The sequence below is a fragment of the Gossypium raimondii genome, chromosome 11 (genome assembly GCF_025698545.1).
Source record: "Gossypium raimondii isolate GPD5lz chromosome 11, ASM2569854v1, whole genome shotgun sequence".
NCBI classification, from domain to species: Eukaryota; Viridiplantae; Streptophyta; class Magnoliopsida; order Malvales; family Malvaceae; genus Gossypium; species Gossypium raimondii.
Window position 1 is genome coordinate 54,914,677 of NC_068575.1, and position 24,043 is coordinate 54,938,719.

General features: G+C 29.5%; 2 protein-coding genes and 1 non-coding gene across 3 annotated transcripts; 1 reads left to right on the top strand and 2 right to left on the bottom strand.

Moving 5' to 3' along the window:
• Positions 1 to 13,053: 13,053 nt before the first annotated feature.
• On the top strand, positions 13,054 to 15,934 carry LOC105802806 (transcription factor MTB1). Its single transcript, XM_012634675.2, has 2 exons — positions 13,054 to 13,332; positions 13,418 to 15,934. The coding sequence occupies exon 2, from the start codon at positions 13,628 to 13,630 to the stop codon at positions 15,476 to 15,478; it is 1,851 nt and encodes a 616-aa protein (XP_012490129.1). The 5' UTR covers positions 13,054 to 13,332; positions 13,418 to 13,627; the 3' UTR covers positions 15,479 to 15,934.
• A 4,820-nt stretch (positions 15,935 to 20,754) lies between these two features.
• LOC105802804 (uncharacterized) lies at positions 20,755 to 23,636 on the bottom strand. The gene is made up of 4 exons (XM_012634674.2): positions 23,150 to 23,636; positions 22,625 to 22,730; positions 22,154 to 22,244; positions 20,755 to 21,860 (listed from the first exon to the last, which is right to left on the bottom strand). Exons 1-4 carry the CDS (start codon positions 23,450 to 23,452, stop codon positions 20,924 to 20,926), a joined length of 1,437 nt encoding a protein of 478 aa, XP_012490128.1. The 5' UTR covers positions 23,453 to 23,636; the 3' UTR covers positions 20,755 to 20,923.
• TRNAQ-CUG (transfer RNA glutamine (anticodon CUG)) lies at positions 23,616 to 23,687 on the bottom strand. The gene has a single exon. It is a non-coding gene; the product is annotated as a tRNA-Gln (tRNA).
• Positions 23,688 to 24,043: the final 356 nt, after the last annotated feature.

Sequence of the window (24,043 nt, forward strand, 5' to 3'; positions counted from 1 at the left end):
ATTTATTATTGTTTTGTTATGTGTATCAATAATGTAAGATGTTTTCACACTTTTATTACAACATCATGTTTCATTTTACTCGATATACTAAAATTTGTTACAAATAAATAGCATTTCGTATTTTGAGATTCGAAAAGGTTGTATTCTAACTTACGGGATTTCGATTTTTTTTCGATAAATCAAAATAAACGAATCTTTTCAAATTTAAGTTTTTATAATCTTGGGAATTAATAAAAGATCGTGTTCTAACTTATGGAATATGGTCTTTTCTAAAACCGAGATAATCGAATGTTTTTTCAAATAAGTAAATTTTTCGGCATGTATTCTCGTATCGGGAATTCAATACGTCGTATCCTAACGCATTGGATGTGACATGTTATTTTCTCGATATGAGAATTTTTTCTAAAAAATAATAAAGGCAATATTCCGTATTTGGAAATTCGAGAAGTCGTGCCCTAACTTACTGGCTTTCAATTTTTCTCGCGTTAAACCTAAATAACCGAATATCCTTTTAAAATTGAAATGAATGAGGTTTAAATAAAAAATGAAAGGCAAGCTTACTCTCAAAAATACGAGGTGTCGTGTCCTAACTTACTGGATGTGACATCTTGTTACTTCGAGATAATGAGGCATTTTCTATTTTGATTTATTCGAGTAATTTTAAAATAACACAATATAAAGAGGGATCGTATTTTTAAATTCTTGTCGAGTTTTAAATTTTCGACACCAAGACATTAAGTAATCAACTAGGTACCAATTTTGGGCGTTACGAGGGTACTAATCCTTTCTCGTACGTAACTGACTCCCGAACCCATTTTCTAAATTTCGTAGACCAAAATCGTTGTTTTGATAAAATCAAATCGTTTATTAAAAACAACCACTTTTCAAGGTGATCCGATCACACATTATCAAAAAGGATTGTGGCGACTCCCGTTTTATTCAAAAAATGGTGTCAACACATTTAAAGTAGTTGTTTTTGAAAATTAGATTGGTTCGAATCAAACAATTGAATCCTTAAATTGAGAGAATAGATCGTGATAGTATTTAAGATACCATCGAAGAATGAATCTCTAGGAGTCCACTTTACATTGGTCTTTATTAGTATATTATATTTTTCTATTTTATAATCAAAGGATTGATTGGAATTAATCTCTAGTGTATTAGCAAACCTCATAAAAATTTATATATTGAGAGGCTTGTATAGGTTTATATATAGAGTATAAAGAGTACTTTATTATTCATTGAGCAGCGTGTTTGTGAGTGCATTTTAGAGTAAACAGTTTGTGTTTACAATCTAAATTCCCAGGAGAAGATTTAGAGGTGAGTGATATAGGTTTTTAAGATACAAAAGTGAAGTTGTTATATTAGGAGACTTATAGAACTTGAATCACTTATTGTATTGAGGATTAAAGATAGTGAATTTACTTATTGAAATAAGCTTCGCAAATGTAGATAAATTGAACACATAAACTATCTCTTATGTCGTCTATTTCCTCTATTTTTTGTTTGTTTATCGCAGTAGTACTCTAAGTGATTACAGTACGCAAGTTAAGGTCGCATTATGTTAATGATAACTAATTTCTACCATCATGACTTTTGTATATTTAGTTTTTTAATTTGTTAAATAATATAGTGATGCATATAATTAATGCAAATTAGTAAATAATTCAAAAATAATACTTAATAAGCATAATTAAAACATTCAACTATTTTGATATTAATATTTGGTATACAAGTAATTTTAAAAATTGCTATGTATTTATTTTAAAATATTTATTTTTAAATATTTTATTATGCTAGTTATCAACCTTTTGATATATTATAAATTAATACTCCACGCTTCATTCAAAACAAAATAATACTCCACGCTGTTTCATTTTTTCTTTTCCTAATAGTTAATAAATTTATCATCTTAGTTAATATATATTGTATTTGATTATATAAATGTGTTTTCTATAAAATTTTATGCATAGAATATAAGGTCACTTATTATATAAATAATTAAAATTGAATTTTTTATTTACAATTGTGATAATTTTTAAATATAAAAATTTCAAAATGTGTAAATCATTAATAAAATGAAGAGCAAAAAGAAAATATTGGTTATAACTCTTCTATATATTACTAGTTCTTTTGTCACATTGGTTACATGTGAATATTCACATATATTTTTATTATTTAATATTTTTAGTTTATTCATTTAATATATATAATATTTTAAAATTAATTTCATGATTTCTATTTTTTCTAATCTCATACTTTTAGTATAGATTGTATATACATAGATGAACTCTTTTTTTTTTGTTAATAATAAATATTATAAAATATCAAAATAACTAATTTAAATTTTATTTTATGAAAGTAATTTTGATAATTATCATCATATTTTTTAATAAAATATCTAGCGAATCAAACATAAATAAACGTATAATAAATGTCATAAAGTTACATTAATCCATTCTTAATAATCATACCATTGAATATTAAGATGGAAAAGGTGAGTGGATTGAAATAAGGATGAGCATGGACCATCAGCAATTGGGCTTAAAAATTAAGGAAGGGAAGCAAGGGGGCTGTAATCTAAGCCTGGCCTGTTTTTACATATTTCACCACATCTCTTCACGACCCACATTCAGCCTCTCATGTTTTAAAAGTAAATATGGCAAAATCTAAAACAGGACAAAACATTCAGTCTCCCGTGTGTTGTTGGTCTAAAAATGGTGTGAGGCTTTGCATTCCATCTTAGTATCAAGGTTCAAATAAAGGGCGTTATCATCATTTATTATTAACGGGTTTTAATTTGTAAATAAATAAAGGAAATAATGCCACATCATTCATGGTTTTTAATTAAAAATAAATATTATCATTCATGATCTCTTTACCGGCTGTTGAAAATAGAACAATAAAGGAGGTGATAAGGAAGGTTCATAAAATAAAATTTTCAAAACAAACTTATATTTTATTTTAGAAAAAAAAATGGGGAGAACAAGTTTTGTTGTCATCATATCGAACATGTTATGTTAGATTCATCTCGTAACATGTAGAAAAAGGAATCAAAGAAGAAGATTTCAACATAAACTCGTATTACAGAGTCATCAAATCCACGCACTGACCGAGTGGGGTTAGCACATAAAAGAAAATCCAAAATCATTTCAACAAGGACAAGAAAGTCAGATTTATGGGGGGGGGGAGTAGGAGTGAAATTAGCATAGGTAGTGTCAAACCCTATTAGCACGTGAAATTTTGGTATAGCGACTTTTCTCTCCCTGCATTCAAATTGAGGGGATGTTAGTAGTAAGCTCAAACTTTTACTTTAGAGTGAAAATCATATTTAAAAAAAAAAAAAAAACTAATCCGTAATAACTAAAAAACCCTAAAACCTTTTTTTTCCAAGTCATTTGTTTTTTATTTTTTGTTTTGTTCAGTAGCACTGTCAGCTTCCAGATTAGTTATCATCCGTTTTTTTCTTCTCTTGTCAACCTTTTATTTTTTTTTTCTTTTCATTCACTACACATGTTTTCTCTCTTTTCAGTTTGTAAATCTATTTTGTGGATATATTTGTTGTCTTCACAAGTTGTGATGGACATATAACAGTGCTTGTCGTTCGCTAAAACTCCACCGACCACCATTAAATTTTCTTGAAAAGTGGGTGGCTCTTCATCAACTTCTTAATCTATTTATGTTTTGAGAGTATTTTAAAATAATAAATGATTTCACGTGTTAATTTGGACCCGTGTTGTCTTAACTTTTATATGTTTTTTTGTTTGTTTTTCCATTGTTTAATAAGTCTTCAATTTTAGAAATTTTTGTCTGCTCTTGTTCCACGTTTTTTAGTCTTGCTTATACATGTAATCTTAGTTTTACAAGTGATTTTATGTATGATTTTGTTGTCGTCCTCTCTAGTTTGGTGAATGCTCGATTCTTTTGTCGATTTTTGCTCACCGTTTTGGACCATCCGTGGTTGATTTTCTTATCGTATAAAGTGCTTGCAATCACTTCAAATACGACATACTTGAGTCGTGATAAAGCCATTTGTCAACATGTCATAATATTTTGTGTTGATGGAGCTTGTCATTCACTATTTATAACAATTGTTTTTTTTTTGAATTATATAATTCTATTGAATGAATTAATAAATTTATATTTTAAAAAATAATTTGGTGGTATGTTATTCTAAAGTTACTTTCTCGAAGTAATAGAAAGTAATTTACCTAATAATTAGGAGAACTTTCTCATATAAATAAAAATAGGATAAAATTAATTTTCATTTATTTGTGCTGAGGATAAAATTTGTTTGTGTTTAGTGTGTTAGTTTATTAAAAATCGCTAATTTTATGTACAAATTGAGTTACTATGCAAGTTGCTTTTGAATCTATTCACGTAATAGATTCAATCAAAATGTGAGAAAATCACATTTTGTGGACTAATTCAAATATTTGTCAATAACAAATATTATTAAAAATTTATTAAATCAACACTAAAGTTTAAACTCTCATAAAAAGAAGGTTACAAAAGTTTCAACTTACTTATTCATTCATTTTAATATATATTTTAAAAGTATAGTTTAAGTTATGTTTTATGAAATCATTAGAAAAACAAACAACTTTATAACAAATTTTGTTGTTTTTAAAAATATATGTATTTAATTTTGTTTGATTAACTCGTAACACCAATTCATTTAAACATTTAATAATAGTAGAGAATATTCATAATAATGAATATTAAAACATAGATTTAGTTACTAGGTCAAGTTTGAGTAAGATTATGTATGGTATCAATATCATGTATAGTTGTTCAAGTCCAACTTAACCTAAAATATGGGCTTTAAATTTGCTCATGCTCATATGAGTATGTAAATAGCTAAACTAAGCTTATCTAGACAAACCTATTCATAGAGTTATTTTGTTTAATATTTATATTATAGTACGTTTCATACTATATAATATTTAGAATAAATTAAGAAATAGCATATCATAAACTTAAAATCCACCGCTGCATTTTTGAATAAATAATTTAATTATTTTATAATATGTTTGAAAGCACATGTCACGTATTTAACCCGCTTATAAAATTTGTTTTAAAAAAATCGCATACGAGATAATTTTTTCCTATTTTTATGTTGAAGAATGATTTCAAATTTGACAAGAAAACTTTTGAATATTAAAATTAGCTTGATCAGATGAGTGGGGCCGAAGTCGGTGTTAAAGACATGTGATGCCCCGTGACAGACATTTCACATTTTGCTTTTCGGTTGCACCAAAAGACGTCACTCATTTACAAATGACAAATTCAACTCTCACATGTACGTCCACATCCCACGTGCTTGATCATCTTTTTTCTCTTCATTTCTAAAATTTTAGCCTCTTTTCCCCTAATCTCTCACCATACTCACCTACTTTTTATAAAATCACAACATTAACTACGTCTTCAAAAATAATCATACCCAGAGACCAATCCTATTTTTTAATATCTATTATACAAAAACAAAACTCATGTAAATACCATTTAAAGCTTCATAGTGTTTAATATAATAATTTTACTTTAAAATTTTTAAATCCAATTTCTCACAATCTATTATCAATAGATAGGTTGTTGACGAAAAAGACCAAAAAACAGATGAAGAAGCTAAAGATCGGTATTGATTTGGGCCAATCTTATAGGCCTAGCTTAGCAGCTGTTCCGCCATACATAAAGACAAGCGTGGTACATGTTTTTGTATTTAACGTGCGCAGTTTATTTTGAATTTTTTATTCTTACTTTTTTTTTTTAAAATTTTTGATAGTTGAAAAAATATTATCTTTTTCATGACACGATATTTAATAAAATTTACATTTTGAAAATTTCGACAATAATTTATATCCAAAATTTTGCAGTGAAAAACAATCTGGTATTTGGTTTCAGTTTAATTCATTTGACCGAATGGCAGTGAACGCCGACGCAGCCAAAACAGTGCGGCTGGAAGCGGCAGGCGGTTGGAAATGGTAAAATGGGAGTGGACCAAAACGAAAATGATTTGGACAGCTGAGTAGTAGGAGCAGAGCTAAAATGTCGTGGGATTATCAATTACTCACACACGTCTATCACGTTATTCCCACCTCTCTCTTTTTTACTCCCCTTTTCATTTTCTTTTTCCAAATATGCGATTTCAAAACTAAAAAGAGAAATGAGCTAAATTTCAAACAAACAATATACTCTGATTTAACAAATTTTCAATCATGGGTATACTTTTTTAATTTTTAATGTGACTTAATTAAACAATTACATCTTTTTCATTTTAATTTTTAATATGTTAATTTAAAAATAATCTCCTAAAATTCTATCTGAATATTATCTTAATTTAGTTATACTATTTTTTTGTTTTTCATAATTGTACACATATTGATAAAGAATTAGTTGATTTAATTAAATGCACATCACGTTCTTCTCCCTCTATAAAGACCACCTCGAATCACGTTATTTCTCACGTGCTCTTCACGAGCTTTACGTCTCTTTCCTTTCTCCTCACCCCAAGGTTACTTTGGTAGTTCTTTTTTTTTCTACTATGGGTAAATTATTAATAAATTTATATTTTAATTTAAATTATTTAAATAGTTGAGTTGTTTATTTTTTGAAAAAAGTTTTCTAACGACGGTTCGACAGTCGATACGATTAATCAATACTCATCAATGAATAGAACATATTTTAAATCTAAAATTAATTAAAAAATTAGTATCTGATTAAATTTTAGTTCATAAATTCATTAGGTTAAAAAGATTATGAAATAAATAAATTATAAAAAAGGTAAAATTTAAACTTTTAATTAGTCAAAAAAATACTTATAAAGCAATTAAATTGTTTGGTGGATAAGATGAGTAAAGCAGCATGCTGTGACGACACGTATGAGAGATCAGAAAAAGAACGCACGTGGCACGCGTATTCTTTGTTAAACGTGTTTCCTTTTTTCGGTTTCGGAAAGGCGTGAGTGACGGATGGACGTGATTTTTTGTTTATTCATTAAAAATTCAGACTTTATCATTTCTAAAAACTGCTTTTTGTTCTAATAATATGAAAATGAATATATTAACCTTAAAAACTATTCACCACGCGTTAACACGAATAAAAATTCCTGTTCTTTTGTCGACTATGTAGTGGGTGCTGATTTTTACGCTGCGGTCCAGAATTTTGCTTAATCACCTAAATGAATACTTAGTAGTAGTATGTAGTTTACTTATTTTCTAAAATTACTATTAATTTAAGAATAGTTATTTGGTGCAATAAAAATTTTTAACTCCACAAACAATATTAACAGTAGTCATTAAATTGTATTTAAAAAAAGGTTCAATATTTGATACGTAGGTAGTAGAAAGCTTTTATTTCACAAACGGGTTTAAGATTTTGACACGTCTTGTCTATTTACTTTTTAATTTTTTCTAAATAAAACTTAATGACACATGCCAAAATCTCAATCCGCTTGCTTGTGGAGTTAAAACTTTCAATTACTAGTGTACCAAATAGTTATCCTTTAAAAAGTGAAAAATTTATTCCACATTGTTTGTGGAAGCGGATTGAGAGTGTGACAAGTGTATTATAAGTTGTAATAAAAATTAAATTTTAAATATATAAATGGATGTGTCTTCAACCCGCTTGTGAAGCCTAAAAAACTTCAAAAATAATCTATCAAATAATTACTCTTAAAAAATTAAAATTAATTAAATTACGTGGATGATAAAATTTCCAAGTCCATGCTTAATTTAAAATATAAATATATCTTTTACAAAGTGTGACAAAATCAATTATTTTTAATTTAGTTTTTCCTAAAAATATTACCACATGAGGTTATTTGAATGGTTATGAAAATCTCTTAAAATTCATAATCTATACAAATATTTAATCACTTCAGTGTCATTTTAAATTATGTGATCAATTTAATTATGAATTTATAAAAATATTTGTTAGGTTATAGTTTTATATTTTCCTACTTATATATCTTGTTTAATAAAAGAATTAAACATTAGAACACATATTCAATTAAAACTTCCATCTATATCTATTATTGAATAAATTTAAAAATATTTTTTACCTACATCTGATAAAAATCTAGTAGAAGACCATCAAATGTTGTATAATTTTAACAGTTTCATCACTAGTCACTGTACAACTTAACTAGGGTTAAGGATACAACTTATTTTACATTAAATTTTTCACGCAGTATTTTCATTTTATGGATCTATAATTCTCTTTTTATTTATTAAGTGAAATAAATGGAGTCACGCAATTTCGAAAAGAAACAAAAATTATTTCCGTTGTAAAATAAAATATCATAATAATTAAAGAAAATAGCCCATAACTTTCTTCTTCTTTTCTCAATATATTTGGCTCCACATTGCTTTCAACATTGGTTTTGCCTTAGATTCCACTCAATAAAGGGTAAGGGGGCATAGGATCTAATTTATCAAATTAATGGTAAAACCTCGAGATTATAAAAATCTAGTATTTATTGGAGTAAGTTCAATGACTAATTATCAGCAGTAAACTCATTAAGGGTAAATGCTGGCTATGAATTTTAAAACTGTTTTATATCCAAAACGAAGATAGAACTCTCAATCACTGATTAAAATAGATGGTATATTTATTATTTCACTTAATTCTCGTTGTTAAAACTTACATTTTTATTAAACTTTCGGTATTGTAATTCCTTGAAAACAATCTCAACTGAAAACTTTATGCCATATATAATTACTAATATAGTTGAGTTTATGAATTAATCGTTAATTTCAGGTAATAAGAAAAGCTTAAACTTGTTAGGACCCCACCATGGTCAACGCCTCGTTTTTTTTTCTTTCTTTCATACCTACCCATGTACTCTCCTTGTACCTGTCCGATTCGCATTTGCAGCATTTAGAAAAAGGAATAATACTACGCTATACGAAAACTAGATGTTTTATTATCTTACTCTTTTTTTTATTTATTTAAAAATGTGTGAAATTAAAAATATATTAATCATATTTTATTAATTAAAAATAATCTTCAATGTGTAAAATTAAGCTATTAAGTTCCCTAATTAAACATTCTATTATGAATTAGGAACATCATAGATTTATAAATTGATTACTTAAATTTATTAACTCATTAATTAATTGAACTTGTTATATTTATGAATTTTATAATTAATCACGTGAAAGCATGTAAAATAAAATATGTATAAAATCAATAATATATGCACCTATTATACGTCTTTTAATTTTGTTGATTTGATTATCACATTCTTTCATTTTTTAACATAATTTTTACTTTCTTTATTTGATAGAAATTCATGATATAAATTATATGGTAAGCTTACAACGATTATTGTTCTTTAACATGTTTTTATAGGTGTGTAATAAAATAAGGCTAAATTGTTTTAAGATTATCCCTTTATTACAATTTATTATCACTATTTTATCAACCTAAGTAATCTTCAAAATTCAAATAAAGGCATGTAATTTTAAAATGGGTTAATGTATCATTTACCTCCAAAGTTACACTTAATTATCACATTGGTACTTAATTTTTTATATCAATTTAATACTTAAAGTTTTAAACCGTAAACTACTTTATCCCAATTGTTAACGACATTAAATTATATGATGATCACGTAAATGACAATTAGTTCTGTTTGTTTTTTGAAATTTATATATTTTATATATAATAAAATTGACATTCTGTCTTTTGTATTTTATATATTTTAAAAGTAGATTTCTATTTATGGAATTTTATATAACTTTCCATAATTTATTTTACTTTTTAATTTGGCTTAATAATAAATTTGGCGACTAACGTTTGCATGTTTTGTCAATATAACTTTAATTGTATTTCGAGTTTTTTGGCCATCAACCTTTGATTTCTTTTCAATTTACTTTTTCTAATGATTTAATGAATAAATTTCAGCTTTCAATATTTATTTTCTTTTTTCCAAAAGATTTCAATCTTTCATACGTTTGATTACTAATATGTTTTTCTATTGAGTTAATTTTTAGATAATTACGTTTATTTTTTAAAATTAAGAGTTATTTTTAATTTCATGTATTGTTTATTTATTTATTTCATTATTTTCACATGTAATTATCTTATAGGGTTATTTAAGTGATAAATTACATCTCATTAAAAATATTCCATATCATTAAACCTGTTAGAAAACAAGGTTTGAAAAAAGGAACAAAAGTTGAAAGTAAAAAAGAGTCAAAATACAATTAGAGCTATTTTGACAAACCATGCAGATGTTAGTCGTCAAATTTGTCATTAAACCTTTTAATATTTTGGTATTCTTATGAAATTTTGACATTTTTTCGATATTTGTGTTTTGTTTTATGTATTTTTAAAAATAAAAGTAAAAATTATATAATTTTCCGAGATTTCATACAAATTTTTATATTATTTTGAATCTTTTGTTAATTTATTTTTCCTTTTTGAAGTTACTCTCCTAAAAATATAAACTAATGGTAAGTTTGGATGAGCAGTGTGTTTACTTACGGTTAGTGTAAAAACAGCAGTAGCGGTGAGATTAGATACTATAGCGACACTGTAGCGTGAGATAAAAAGTAAGCTAAATACACCGCACCACACCCAATCGCCCATTCAAACCCACCCTAAATAATGTGGCCAGTTGAAAGCATATCACGTCACTTTTTTAACATCTTAAGAGTTAAGGTGAAGTGATATACGATTAAAAATTTTAAGTATTTAAGTGGTAAAAAAATTATTTAGGTAATTTAGATGAAACTTTAGAAAATAAATGTTGTATTAACCCTACCCCTGAAAATATAAGATTCCATTAACCGGAGGCAAAACTTGGAAGTGTATATGGGGCTTCTCGTTTGGTCCTCTGGTTTGGTTATTTCTAACGTTGTTCTTGTCCGTTCTCTCCTTATGTTTGGCTTCAATAAAAATGACCTTTTTTTTACTAAAAAAGTTATGTTCAAAAAACTTTTTTTTAATTCGCGTCTACATCTGATGACACAAATATAATTATAAACTTTCTTAAAAACAAATGTAATTATAACACGTTTGTGATGAAAATTTTATTTTATCTATACTTATATTATAATGGTTTAATGACAAATTTAGTCACTAATATTTACATTTTTTGTTAAAATTGTCCTAATTGAATTTTTGTCATCAACTTTTTTTCAAATTGCTTTTCTAATGGATCTAATGAAAGTACTGTTAAAAAAATTAACGGGCTGACGTGGAATTTCATATGTAGAATATTTTTAATGAGATGTAATTTATTCCTTAACTAACCTTATAAGATAATTACATGTGAAAAATAATAAAATAAATAATATATTGAATCAAAAAATAACTCTTAATTAAAAATGTAATTATCTAAAAATTAACTTAGTAGAAAAACCTCTCAATAAATAAATATATGAAAATTAGAATTTTTGAAAAAAAAAAGAAGAAAGATTGAAATATTGAATTTATTCATTAAATCATTAGAAAAAACAGTTTAAAAAAATCAAAGTTGATGACTAAAAAGATGTTCAAAAATATAATTAGGGCCATTTTGACAAAACATGTAAATGTTAGTAGCCAAATTTATCATTAAGCTTATTATTATAATATATTTGATTAAGTTAGTTATTTTTAACTTAGGCTCTATTTAATCAAGTGTTGAAAAATTCAATCAACTAAAGTTAATATTTATAAGCTACAATGAAATTTACAAAATATAATTTTTCCATAAAAGTATGAAAAATGATAAGTAGGTAATGACATACTTATCACTCAATAGAGAATAAATTCAGTTATTATTATTTTATTTCATTCAACTTTATTTAAGATTATATTATCCTTCATCAAGCGGTCTAATTATAATCAGTATTTAATTTTAAGTAATAGACCAAACATATTTTATAACTTAAAACTTAACACTTAATTTTTCAGATTTAATTTTTAACACCTAAGTTTTTCAATTTATCAAACATATCCTTAGTTGTAAAATAATTAAAAGCTCATTCGTTTTATAAAAGCAACAAATATGATTTGAGGGTTTTATATTTTAATAAATGAAAAAATATGAAAATGATAGAATTTGAACAAAAAACATAATAGTTATCGCTATTTCAACTTTACCACTTCAACCAAAGCCACATTTAATTTTCATATAATTTTTTATAAGCTTGTTACTTAATTTTTTGTCACCCGCATTATGAGTGTGCTATAATAGTAGCTATGAAAATGGATAATGTAACATATAAGTCTAAGTTTTAGTCCACATGATGATGTGTCACTTTGAGATATTATCATATAATAACTAAAAGTTTTTAGAAAAAAGATATAATTTTGTATATAATAACATAACATAATCTCTGAGTATCACATCATCACATGGATGATAATGAAAAAATTACTTAATTTAGGGATTTATATGGAAAATTGAAATTGAAAAAGTTACCAAATAGATATTTACCATAAGATTATGTGAAAAATAAAAATTGGTAAATTTGAAATTTCGTTAATTAAAAAGATTTATTAAAAATCTAAAATATATAGGCATTCCTAATTTATATTTATGATCAAATATATGTGGACATTAATTAAGTAAAACAAATATTTTCCTAGATAAAAAAAAATTAGTTAGGGTCACAGGAAGAACGTGTTGCAAGTCTAACTTATTATTACGTGCCACTGTTTAGCATGAGATTCACGCAATTTTTATGTCTCTCTTATCTGTTACAACAAAAACTCTTTTTCATTGCCCTTCACATTAATATCATCGAAAACATTTTTTTTAAAGGCAGAAACATGAAACTTCAAACTTTATTATTATTATTATTATTATTTAATAAAAACTCTGCTTAAAGTCTCATGAAAAATTTTGGCCAAACAAAAAAAAAGTCGCATGGAAAATGATGTCTAAAAACATTACTAAATTCTCTCCCAACAGAAAATAGAAAAGAGAAAAAAAAAAAAAGAGAGAAAAAAATCCTTGCCGACTCTTACCCCTGAACTTCAGACCAATTAAAATTAAACCCAAAATTTTACCATGGTTAGTATTTAACGCTAATATTCATTGCTTAACTATGATCCACTTATCGCATTTAGGATTTTAGAAAAAAAAAGAAAAAGGAAAAGGAAAAAAAAAATCCCTTCTCAATTTCCTCTCTTATTATTTTCTATCTCATGATTTGCTTCAAAAAGGGAAATTGAATGAAAGCCATATTACTTCTTATGTTTTCCTCTCTAACTGATCCTTTTCTTTTCTGGGGGATTTTTTTTTTTTTTGTGTTTTCTTTTTTTGTGTTTTGACAGTGTCTTGTGACTTTTGAGCACTCTTCTGCTGATCCCAAATTTGCTTTTCCATCTAAACTGGTGTGTATTATTATTTATCTTGAATTATTATGTGTTTTTCGCTTTAATTTTAGCTTATTTTTTCTGGGTTTTCTTTATTATTTAGGAGCTAGTAAGATCTGGAAAGGAGGGAAATCAGAAATGGATGCTTTTATCCTTTGCATGTAAAGAAAACCTAAGGGTGTTTCTAGGTTAGTTATAAATGCGTTGATTATATTCTTTTTAGGGGTGAGATTTGATCTGGGTTTTCCGAAAACTATTCATCTTTGTTCTTTTTGGGATTTGTGGATTGGGTTGTTTGGGGGTGGTTTAGGATATGAAAATAGAATTGGGTATGGGAGGTGGGGCTTGGAACGATGAAGATAAGGCTATGGTAGCCGCTGTATTAGGAACCAGGGCATTTGACTACTTGATATCAAGCTCAGTGTCGAATGAGAACCTTTTAATGACTGTAAGCAGTGATGAGAATCTTCAAAACAAGCTATCAGATCTCGTGGACCGGCCAAACGCCTCTAATTTTAGCTGGAACTACGCCATATTCTGGCAAATTTCGCGGTCCAAATCCGGGGATTGGGCCCTGGGTTGGGGAGACGGGTGTTGTAGGGAGCCTAAAGAAGGAGAAGAATCGGAAGCTACTCGGATTCTAAACCTACGCCTCGAAGACGACACTCAGCAGAGGATGAGGAAAAGGGTTTTGCAGAAATTGCATACTTTGTTCGGTGGATCAGATGAGGATAATTATGCCCTTGGCTTGGACAGAGTTACTGATACTGAGATGTTCTTCTTAGCTTCCATGTATTTCTCTTTCCCTCAAGGAGAAGGCGGCCCTGGGAAGTGTTTTTTGTCTGGGAAACATGTTTGGCTCTCTGATGCATTGAAATCGGGTTCGGATTATTGCGTTAGGTCATTTTTGACAAAGTCTGCTGGAGTTCAAACCATTGTTTTGGTCCCTACTGATGTTGGTGTTGTTGAATTGGGATCTGTAAGATCTGTGCCTGAGAGCATGGAGTTGTTGCAGTCTATAAGAAGTTCCTTCTCATCTAATTCCTCGTTGCTTAGGGCGAAGCAAATGGTTGCGGCAGCACCAGTGGTGAACGAGAAGAAACATGAAAACCCTTCCCACTTTTCGAATTTGGGGATTGTTGAGAGAGTGGAAGGTATCCCCAAGATTTTTGGGCAGGATCTGAACAATGCTTCACATGGTCATTCCAATTACCGGGAGAAACTTGCTGTTAGGAAGATGGAAGATAGACCGACATGGGCAGCTTATGCTAATGGTGTTAAGCTCCCATTTACAAGAAATCAAAATGGTATCCATGCTCCAGGTTGGCCACATGTTCATGGTGTGAAACAGGGGAGTGGGACTGAATTTTATGGTTCTCAAACCACAGCAAATAATCTTCAGGAGCTTGTTAATGGAGCTCGGGAGGAGTTTCGGCTTAACCAATACCAGTCACCAAAGCCGGTTCAAATGCAGATTGATTTTTCAGGGGCTACTTCAAGGCCTTCTCCTGCAACTACTCGGCCATTAAGTGCTGAGTCTGAGCACTCGGATGTTGAAGCTTCTTGCAAGGAAGATAAGCCGAGTCCAGCTGATGAAAGGAGGCCCCGGAAAAGGGGTCGGAAGCCTGCTAATGGTAGAGAAGAACCTCTTAATCATGTTGAAGCTGAGAGGCAGCGGCGTGAGAAGCTGAACCAGCGGTTCTATGCCTTACGAGCTGTGGTGCCCAACATATCCAAGATGGACAAAGCTTCGTTGTTAGGGGATGCAATTGCTTACATCAATGAGCTTCAGGCAAAACTTAAGGTCATGGAATCAGAGAGGGAAAAGTTTGGTAGTACTTCGAGAGATTCGGCAGGGCTAGATCCTAACATAAATGCAGAGAATCACATCGGAGCAGCTAATATAGATGTCCAAGCCGTTCACGATGAGGTTGTTGTTAGAGTAAGCTGTCCTCTAGATTCACACCCTGCATCAAGAGTGATCCAAGCATTTAAAGATGCGCATGTCAATGTACTCGAGTCAAAGCTTGTTACAGCAGATGATACTGTGTTTCATACATTTGTTATCAAGTCTCAAGGATCCGAGCAGCTTACGAGGGAAAAGCTGATTGCAGCATTTTCGTGCGAACCAAATTCGTTACAGCCATTATCATCTCTTGGATAGCACACAATTGCATTTAACATTGTCCATAGGCATAAAATTAATGTGAAGAACCTGATTTGAAGCTTCTTCAGAGGGTTTTTTATAATACTGCAAGAGGATCCCTAAAAGAGCATGAAGGGCCTGCTAGGAGTAGATAATAACTACTTATTGACCAAGTAGAGCAGCAAAGTTTTATGTGATTTGTTTATATATTATATACATATATTCTGTCATAATGAGGTCTTTTTTGCAACATAAATTAAATTCCCAAGTTTAGTTGTCTGTTTAGGAACTGATTTTACTTTATAATTTTTTTTTTTTAGTTCTTTAATATCTTTTGTTTACCCAGTTTTTTTGTTGTCTGTTTCGTAAGAGTCATCATATATCAATTCATTAGTGCACAACTACGTGGAATTAAAGATGGATTTAAATGCATATTATTTCTGTTTTTTATAAAGTTCTCTTTCCCTTGAGCAAGTTATCTGCAATGGGTTGTTCATTCTCAGTGTTGTATGCCTATGTATGGACCTGTTGTATTGGTTAAATAGAGTATGAAATACTAGAGAGATTTTAATGGATTTTTGTACTTGAAGAAGTCCGGGATTGTTGTTAATTTAAGATCACTTAAGTTGGTAGGTTGGATAGTTATATACTCAGATTTCCACTATTACTAGTACTTTTTTCAGAAAACCTATTTCACCATAGCATGTAGGGTTGGAGTCCTTAGTCAAACATGGCCAACTCACAGGTGAAAACCAAAAATATATATAAAAAAAACTTTACAACAGCAATCCACCAGAATCTATTATATAAAAAGAAAGCCTTTCTAGCAACTTAAAGAATAAAAACATGTAGATTTGAACAGTAAAAATCTTGAATTGTAGTAGATTGCAGCACTAGTTTTAACATTTTCCTTGCAAAAAACAATAAAGGGGGTGTGGATAACTTGAATCTTTTGTTCCTTAGAAGACAAAAATTCTAAGGACCAAGCAAAGTAGATATTGTACAGGGTATTGTCTGTGTGGATCTTCTTTTTTCATTTATTACTACATGGATTTGGAAATCAAGAAAACAAAACAATAGGAATTGCAGATAATACAGGGGAGGAAAATAAAAAAGGGGAAGGGAACCGATTCTTTTCTGAATTTCAGGGCCATCCCTTTAAATCTCTCCTTTTAACAAAGTTAATGGTGGAATAATTATTAACCATTGATCAACCAAGCAAATCTTATTGAACAAGTATGAAGATATGGGTGAAGTGGTCCTTGCCATTCCGCGTCCTTCCAGCCAATCAAATAATATTTGACATTTTTCATGAGGTACATGTGTTTTCTTCACATATAAATTTTTTTGGGGGACAAATAATTCAAAAAGCTTGACAATTCCACATCTTCACACGTGTTTTTGCTGAGAAAACCAAACCCCCTCTCTTGCCCGTGAGTATCCTCCTCATTCTAACTCCATCCACTGCACCATTTCTTAATTACCCTTCTTAACCCCACTTTGCCCGTTAATTACTTCCATCTACCCCAGTCTATCATAACTCAAACGTGGGCTTGAAAATGCTCCCATGTGCACCATTTTTCTTTTTCTTTATTAAATAATTTCCTTGTCTGAAAATTGAAACAAATGGATAACTGCTGAAACATATGCCCAAAATGAGGGGGGCCACCACCATTAAACCTTGCTTCCAACTTTTGCTCTCTAATTTGCCTTATTATCCCATCCCCTACGCAGCTTTGCAGTCCACATCTTAAGGCCCCATTTCTTGAAAATTATTTTTTACTTTGAAATTTTCTTTACTTTTACCTTTTTGGACAGGTGAAGTTTTGGATTGGGTTCAAATAACCTCTAGTTTAGTCTTGTGATCAAAGGCTCTAATTCAATGATTAAACAAAAAATTTTCATTTAGTTGAGTGATTGTAAAATTACATAAATCAGTAAAATTGGTTGAGTTTTGTATGCCAGAAATTTCATTGGGTCAAACACGATGCCTATTGGCTTCGCCCCTCAAGAGCTGCTAGGAGTGTTCAAACAAATTAAGAAAAAATTGACATTTAGACGTAAAAGTCTAGGACCCAACCCAAAACGCGGTGTTTTGTAAACCACATTTTTGGCAAAACTAGAATGACAGCAAAAATTCCCATTTCTCATAAATATGTTCCACTCAATTACCTACTTCCATTTTGAATGATACATGTATTTATTATTTTATTATTTTATTCCAATTACCTACTTCCATTTTGAATGATACATGTATTTATTATTTTATTATTTTTTTGGGAGAAAAAATATTATTAAATTATTAAATTTTAATTTTAATACGTTTGGACTTGGTTATGGGGTTGAGACTTGTTATAGCCGAAAATGTAAGTTTTCGACAAACAAAGTGGACCACCTCCATATCTATCGCAAGTCAGGCCCACTGCTGGTCCAGTCTATACCAGTTAAATATTAAATTAGTATCTGAACTTATCTACTTCTCTAAAATTGATATTTATGTTTTTTTTGTCTCAGATCAATACCCAAACTTTTTTCCATCAACTAAGCCGATCCTTAAATTTTTTTATTCCTTTTCTTTTCCTTCTTCTTCCTTCAACCCAATTTTCTTTTTCTTGTTTGACACTAACAGTCAACAAATTTTTTCACCACTCTTTTCCTTCCTCAACTTTAAAACCCTTATATTCCATATTTTTTTCTATTTGTTTCTCGAGAAAAAAATTCAGATATTTAATTTTTCTTTTCTGCAGATGTTGAGATAATTCTTATAGATGATTAATTAATTCCACATAAGAAATCTTTCCTTGTACAGTTGATTTATAGTATCTGATGACATGGGCCTTTGGTTTAGTTTCCCAAAATCACCCATTGCAATTGCATATCTAAGTAGATTTAATGTTTCATTTATGTTAAAAAAAAATAGATAGCTTTTTCATCGTAGACAAATCGCTTATTCAAAATCATAAGAAACCTTAAAAGAGAATGGAGATGATGAAGGGGAGTGCAGATTAGTAATATCTGCCCAAAATCAATTGCTTCGGTTTTTAACTACTATTTCTTTCTTCCTCTCTTAATAAGTATCTGCAGTAGGGTTTAGGTATGGCTGTACCAGCGTTCTCTTGCCCAACCTTATCTCATCTCCTGCACAATCCAAACCCAACACCAAAACCTCAAATTCACCCCATTAGCACCCTGCAGCAACCTTAAAATCCAAATTTAGTCTCCACTCAAATATTCAATTCAAACACCCAAAATATCCTTTTTTTTTTTCCAAACATATATTGAAAAGGGTTTTCATTAAATAGAAAGAAGAAACATAGAAGCTTTTGATTAAAAAATTGAAATTTTTTAGATTTAAGTATTAATTTAGTTGATGAAAAAAAGTTCGGTATCAATCAGAAAAAAAAATATATAAGTATCAATTCGGAAAAGTAGACAAGTTCAGTACTAATTTTATATTTAACCTTATCTATAATCTAGGTATAAAACCATAAATTAAAAAAAGAACTAATAAAAATATTTTTTATTTTTATCTGTTAAATTAAAATTAAAAAGTAAAAGATTTGAAGTAAAATAAAAGTTTTGATAGTTATATTTTTAAAAATAATTATAGTTAATAGAAGTTGAGATGATTTCATATTTAAAACTAATTATAATTATAATTTACAATTATTCATTAAAAAGTTATACTATTTTAAAATAGAATTATTACTTGAATACAATTCAAAGTATAAAATATAGGAAAATTTTGTGATAATTATAATTATAGTTTCAATTAAAATTATTACTTAAAAAATTTGATTTCTAAAAAATGCACTAATTTTATTGATGTAAAATAAAGTTATTACTTAAATAGAATTTTAAGCATCTTAATTATCATATAGGTGATGTTTGGAAAGCCACCTATTAGTTGGATTTGGGTATAATTGCTTATAATTACATAGGGTGACATGTTTGGATAACTATTGTAATTGATGGGTCTCACCAAATTGCCTGTAATCGAAGCATCTAATTACACTTTTCAATTTTCAGAGTGAGGGTGAGAATTGAAGTAATTATGCAGACAATTACACTCAAATTTAATTTTTTTAAAAAAACATTTTTATACAAGTTTAAGTTGTAAAATTTTATATTATAAGCATGGACACGTATCAGTGTTTTGGATGATTATGACCAAACATTTATTATATTATAAATGTTAAAATTATATTATAAAATAATTTTTATATTTTTAAAGTTATAATAAAAATATATTTTATTTAAATCCTATTTTTTAAAGTTATGGTAAAAAGTTTATCTACATGTCATAAAAGTGTTATAATATATATATTTATAAAATATATGACCAATAAATATGAACACAACTTATTTATGTGTCCATACAAAATTTATAAAAATAATATGTTTATTCAGAAAAAACGTGTTATAATTTTTTTATCATAATTCATTTATAAAAAAATTCTAAAACTGTGACAAAAGGTAAATTATTTATAAGAAGTGTTAAAAATTTATTAGACACTTTATAAAAAATTTTATAATTTTTATAAAAGTTATACATTATAAATTTTATATTATTTTTTCACTTAGTTTATATATAATAAAAAGAGTTATAACTTAGCATAATTTTTTCTCCGAATTAAGTTTATATAAGTTTTTATTATTAAAGCAATGTACTATTTACACCATGAACCCAAACATTACATGGTAGATGTTAATTATCGTGGGGTATGATACCATTTGAGAGAATGGAACTAGAACTTGCAAACCCTTTAATTTGAGACATTTAAAGCTCTGAACTGTGGTTGAGAGAACATTTATTATTTTAAAAATATTTTTTTTCCATATTAACAAGATCACCTTAGTATAACATTAAAAAATGTTAGATTGTATTAGCATGTTATGTACTTTATAAGTTGATTTTGGATGATTCATACTTCAAAGTGTACATGGAAAAAAGAAATCTTGATAATCTTAATTATTAAAATTTAGATATAAATAATGATAAACTCGGGAAAAGCTTATGTTAAATATTTAAAAGTGAATAACCCAAGTACCCAACAAATATAGAACACTAGAACAATTAGATATTTAAGATATTTACCTGAAATGTTTTAGACTCCAGAATATGACAAATATCACATTTATTTATATATTATCACAGCCTACACCTGCTTATGAAGTTTAAAATCCGTCATTTTTTCTGTCATGTTGTGAAGTCATCATCTAATTTTTGGTCAACTAAAACCAATCAATAGAAGCCAATATTTGGCACAATTAGAGAAATGTAGACACTCAACTGACAGTGACGAAGGATCTGCAATATGTTAACCAATCTTAAACCATTTACAAAATGTTCCACCCGCATAGAATGGGCATGTAGAATAAAATTAAAGCGATTTAGTGTTTATTACCTAATACAACGGAATAGAAGACCTGAGCTACCAAAACAGCATCCATTCCAATTAACTATACATTACTATCAATCATGTTTACCTCTGCAACAGCAGGTATTGTTGAATTCTCACCATTCTGATTCCCATTCACAGCTTTTTCGATTTTTCTATTACGGCAGATCTTGGAAATATGCCCCTTCTTCCCACAATAGTTACATTGTATGGGCTTACCATGCATTTCTGATTCTCGCTTTTTCCAGGGCACACCTGTTTTCTTTATATCCCTTATCCTTGGCCCAAGATTGTTGGGTGGATCAAAGTTTGCAGACTTCGAATGCACTGCTTGTTTGACTCGGTTACGAGACAACTCCTCAACTCTTACTTGTTCCATCAACATCCAGAAAGGAAGGTGTTCTTCACGCATCAACTTAACACAGAAGTCCTTCCAGGATGGTGGTAGCTTGGAAATGATGGCACTAACATGAAAATTCTCATCAACCATTATTCCAGTTGCGACAATAGAATCAGCTATGATGTTGAGTTCTTGCATTTGCTCAACAATTGGTCTTTCATCAACAATTTGAAATTCAATGTACTTTCTAACTTGAGCTCTCTTTGTTCCAAATTCCTCGTAAAGATAGACTAATTTTAGCTCTTCCCACAGCTCTTTAGCAGTCTTAGCTTTCTTTGAGAATTGATAATACAGGTTATCAGACAAAGCGCTCAAAATGCAGTGGTGACACAGGTAGTCATCATTCATCCACTTTTTTTCAGCAACTTTGGCTTGAGCCAGTTCTTCACTGGTTGCTTCAGAACTAATATTGAGACTAGGGCATGGATCAGTAAGCACATACGCAATCTGCAATTGCTTTAAGAAAAGTTCCATGTGTTCTGCCCAGCAATGGTAATTCTTTCCATAGAAACGAGTGGTTTCAATTGGGGAAATTTCATGAGAAAAAGCAGTCCCTGAGTTAGAGACATCTCTGTTGTGTTGATGATCAAGTTTGTCTCTGCATATATTTATTCAAGGGACTGAAGTCAGTACATCATTCATTACACAAATGACTCTCAAGCTAAACAATATTTGAGAGATAGTTAAATCTGCAGGCAAGAGCAAGGACCCTGCAAACCTAGACTTAGGCAACTCTACATTTACCCATAGTTATAGGCATTACTGGAAACAACTCTACATTTACCCATAGTTATAGGCATTACTGGAAACTTCTTGTATATCATTGACAGTCTAGGTAACAATAAAGAAACTACCATATCGCTAAGCTTAAGACTGAAAATGGATTCCCACCTTAGCTTTGATTGCATCTTAGTGATAGCTTCATCAATTGCAGGGAAACTATTCTTTAAAGTTGACCAGGTTTCACTTACCAAGCTAACTCCTGCAGTAGGAAAAAAAGGAAATATATGTTGAGAGAAAAGTGCTTGGTCCCAATACAGAATATAGCAATGACAAAACAAACAACTCTGGCAACAGGAGAAAAACGAAATAATAAAAAATCCATGAGACATTAAGATGAGCAATCAGTCGGTAGATAGTAGATGTTCAAAATATCAATTCAATCAGTAAAATGATAATGGAGCAAGTAACAAGAATCGATATTTCTTATCCACCTGGACACAGGAGTCACTATAAAAGACAACACCAAACAAACTACAGCTTTTCTTTTCCATGACGTGCATTTATTATTTGAATGGAAACAAAAAAAGATATTGGAAAAGGAAAAGAAAGAAGGTAGGGGGAGAGGACATATATCATTACCTCTTGCAGATGGGAGCTCTTTTCCATTTTTCACATAGAACTCTCTAATGGATACATAACTTTTTCCTCTAAAATCATGAACAACCACATTCGTCTTGTCTGCTAGCTGAATCAAAAATAAGAAATCTTCAACAAAAGCAAGGATTCAGTAAATGAAAACCAAGTTACAACATGGATTCTTTTTCTTTTTTTCCAGATCCAATATGGGTTCTGTACAGCTCTACTTACCTGTTACTGTATGTCCTTCCAACAACAAAAGTTTAAGGGACACTAAACTATAATTAATACACTGACAAAAACTTCAACAAAAAAAAGTTCAAGCTTTAATAAATAGGATTCCAAGCAAATTAAGCAGAGGCAGATAGCTGAGATTGTAAAAAGATTTATTTATTATCAATTTCAGTTTCCAAACAACGAAGTATATTTATCTCCATTTTACTAGTCTATTAAAAAAAAAAAACTTTACTTCTATTTCCAAAGTATTTCAACAATTAATCAACCCAAAGGAAAGTGAAGAATTCGAACCTTACAAATAATACGACCTCCGTCCCCCTCAATTTCTTTCTTAACCTTAATAGCTTCTTTAGCCTCCTCTTCCACGGGCTTGGTATTGGGTTGTTTCCCATCCACATTTTCTTCGACAGTGGAGAGAAGAAAAGACTCCACTAATTCTCTAATAAATTTTCTGTGACTAAAATCAGAAAGGTCGATTCCAAGCCGCTCAGAGGCCGTGACTCGGACTTTAAACTCAGTCATCTCTTCCATATCGGCTTTGCTCAGTATATCCTTCACCGTTTCCTCGATCTTTTGCCGAGTTTCTTGTTCCATATTGGGTTGGGATGGGGAAAAAGGAAAAATGAGAAAGTAAGGTATTTGGATGTTGTTCAGGAAAGATTAATTTAGGGGTTCCAGTGGGGTGCATAGCGAGAAGAGTGGTAAGTTAGGGATTTGATCTTTCTCTCCAGGAAAGGAAAAAGAGTAACACAAAAATAGGTTCCACCGAGATTTGAACTCGGGTTACAGGATTCAGAGTCCAATGTCCTGACCACTAGACCATGGAACCAATTTGTTACATTTTTGTTAGTACATATATTTCACCATTAACTTTTAACTTCCTCACTCTCCCGCATTGAGCTTGAGACTAATGAAGATTTATTTATATGCATCTTTAGGTTAATTTGCCTAAATAATTTTAAAAAAAATTAAATACTAAAATAAGTTGTCAGCTGGATTATATAGGAAAATGATATTTTTTTAAGTCGCGCCTATTTGACAGGAGCAACCACTTTTTTTATATTAAAATATTTTTTTGTTTTTTTAAATTTTCTTTTATTGGTGGCCCATTTCTCATAGGCGCCATTGCTTGTATTTATTTTCTTGGATCAGTATATGACCCGTGTAGAGATACGAAAATGGTAT

Excerpts from the sequence above, each read along its gene's own strand:
- LOC105802806 (XM_012634675.2), top strand. The coding sequence starts at position 13,628 with ATGAAAATAGAATTGGGTATGGGAGGTGGGGCTTGGAACGATGAAGAT.
- LOC105802804 (XM_012634674.2), bottom strand. The coding sequence starts at position 23,452 with ATGGAACAAGAAACTCGGCAAAAGATCGAGGAAACGGTGAAGGATATA. Across the intron at positions 22,731-23,149 it reads GAGGTCGTATTATTTGTAAG|CTAGCAGACAAGACGAATGT; the intron begins GTTCGAATTCTT and ends TTTTTGATTCAG. Across the intron at positions 22,245-22,624 it reads AGAGCTCCCATCTGCAAGAG|GAGTTAGCTTGGTAAGTGAA; the intron begins GTAATGATATAT and ends TTCCTACTGCAG.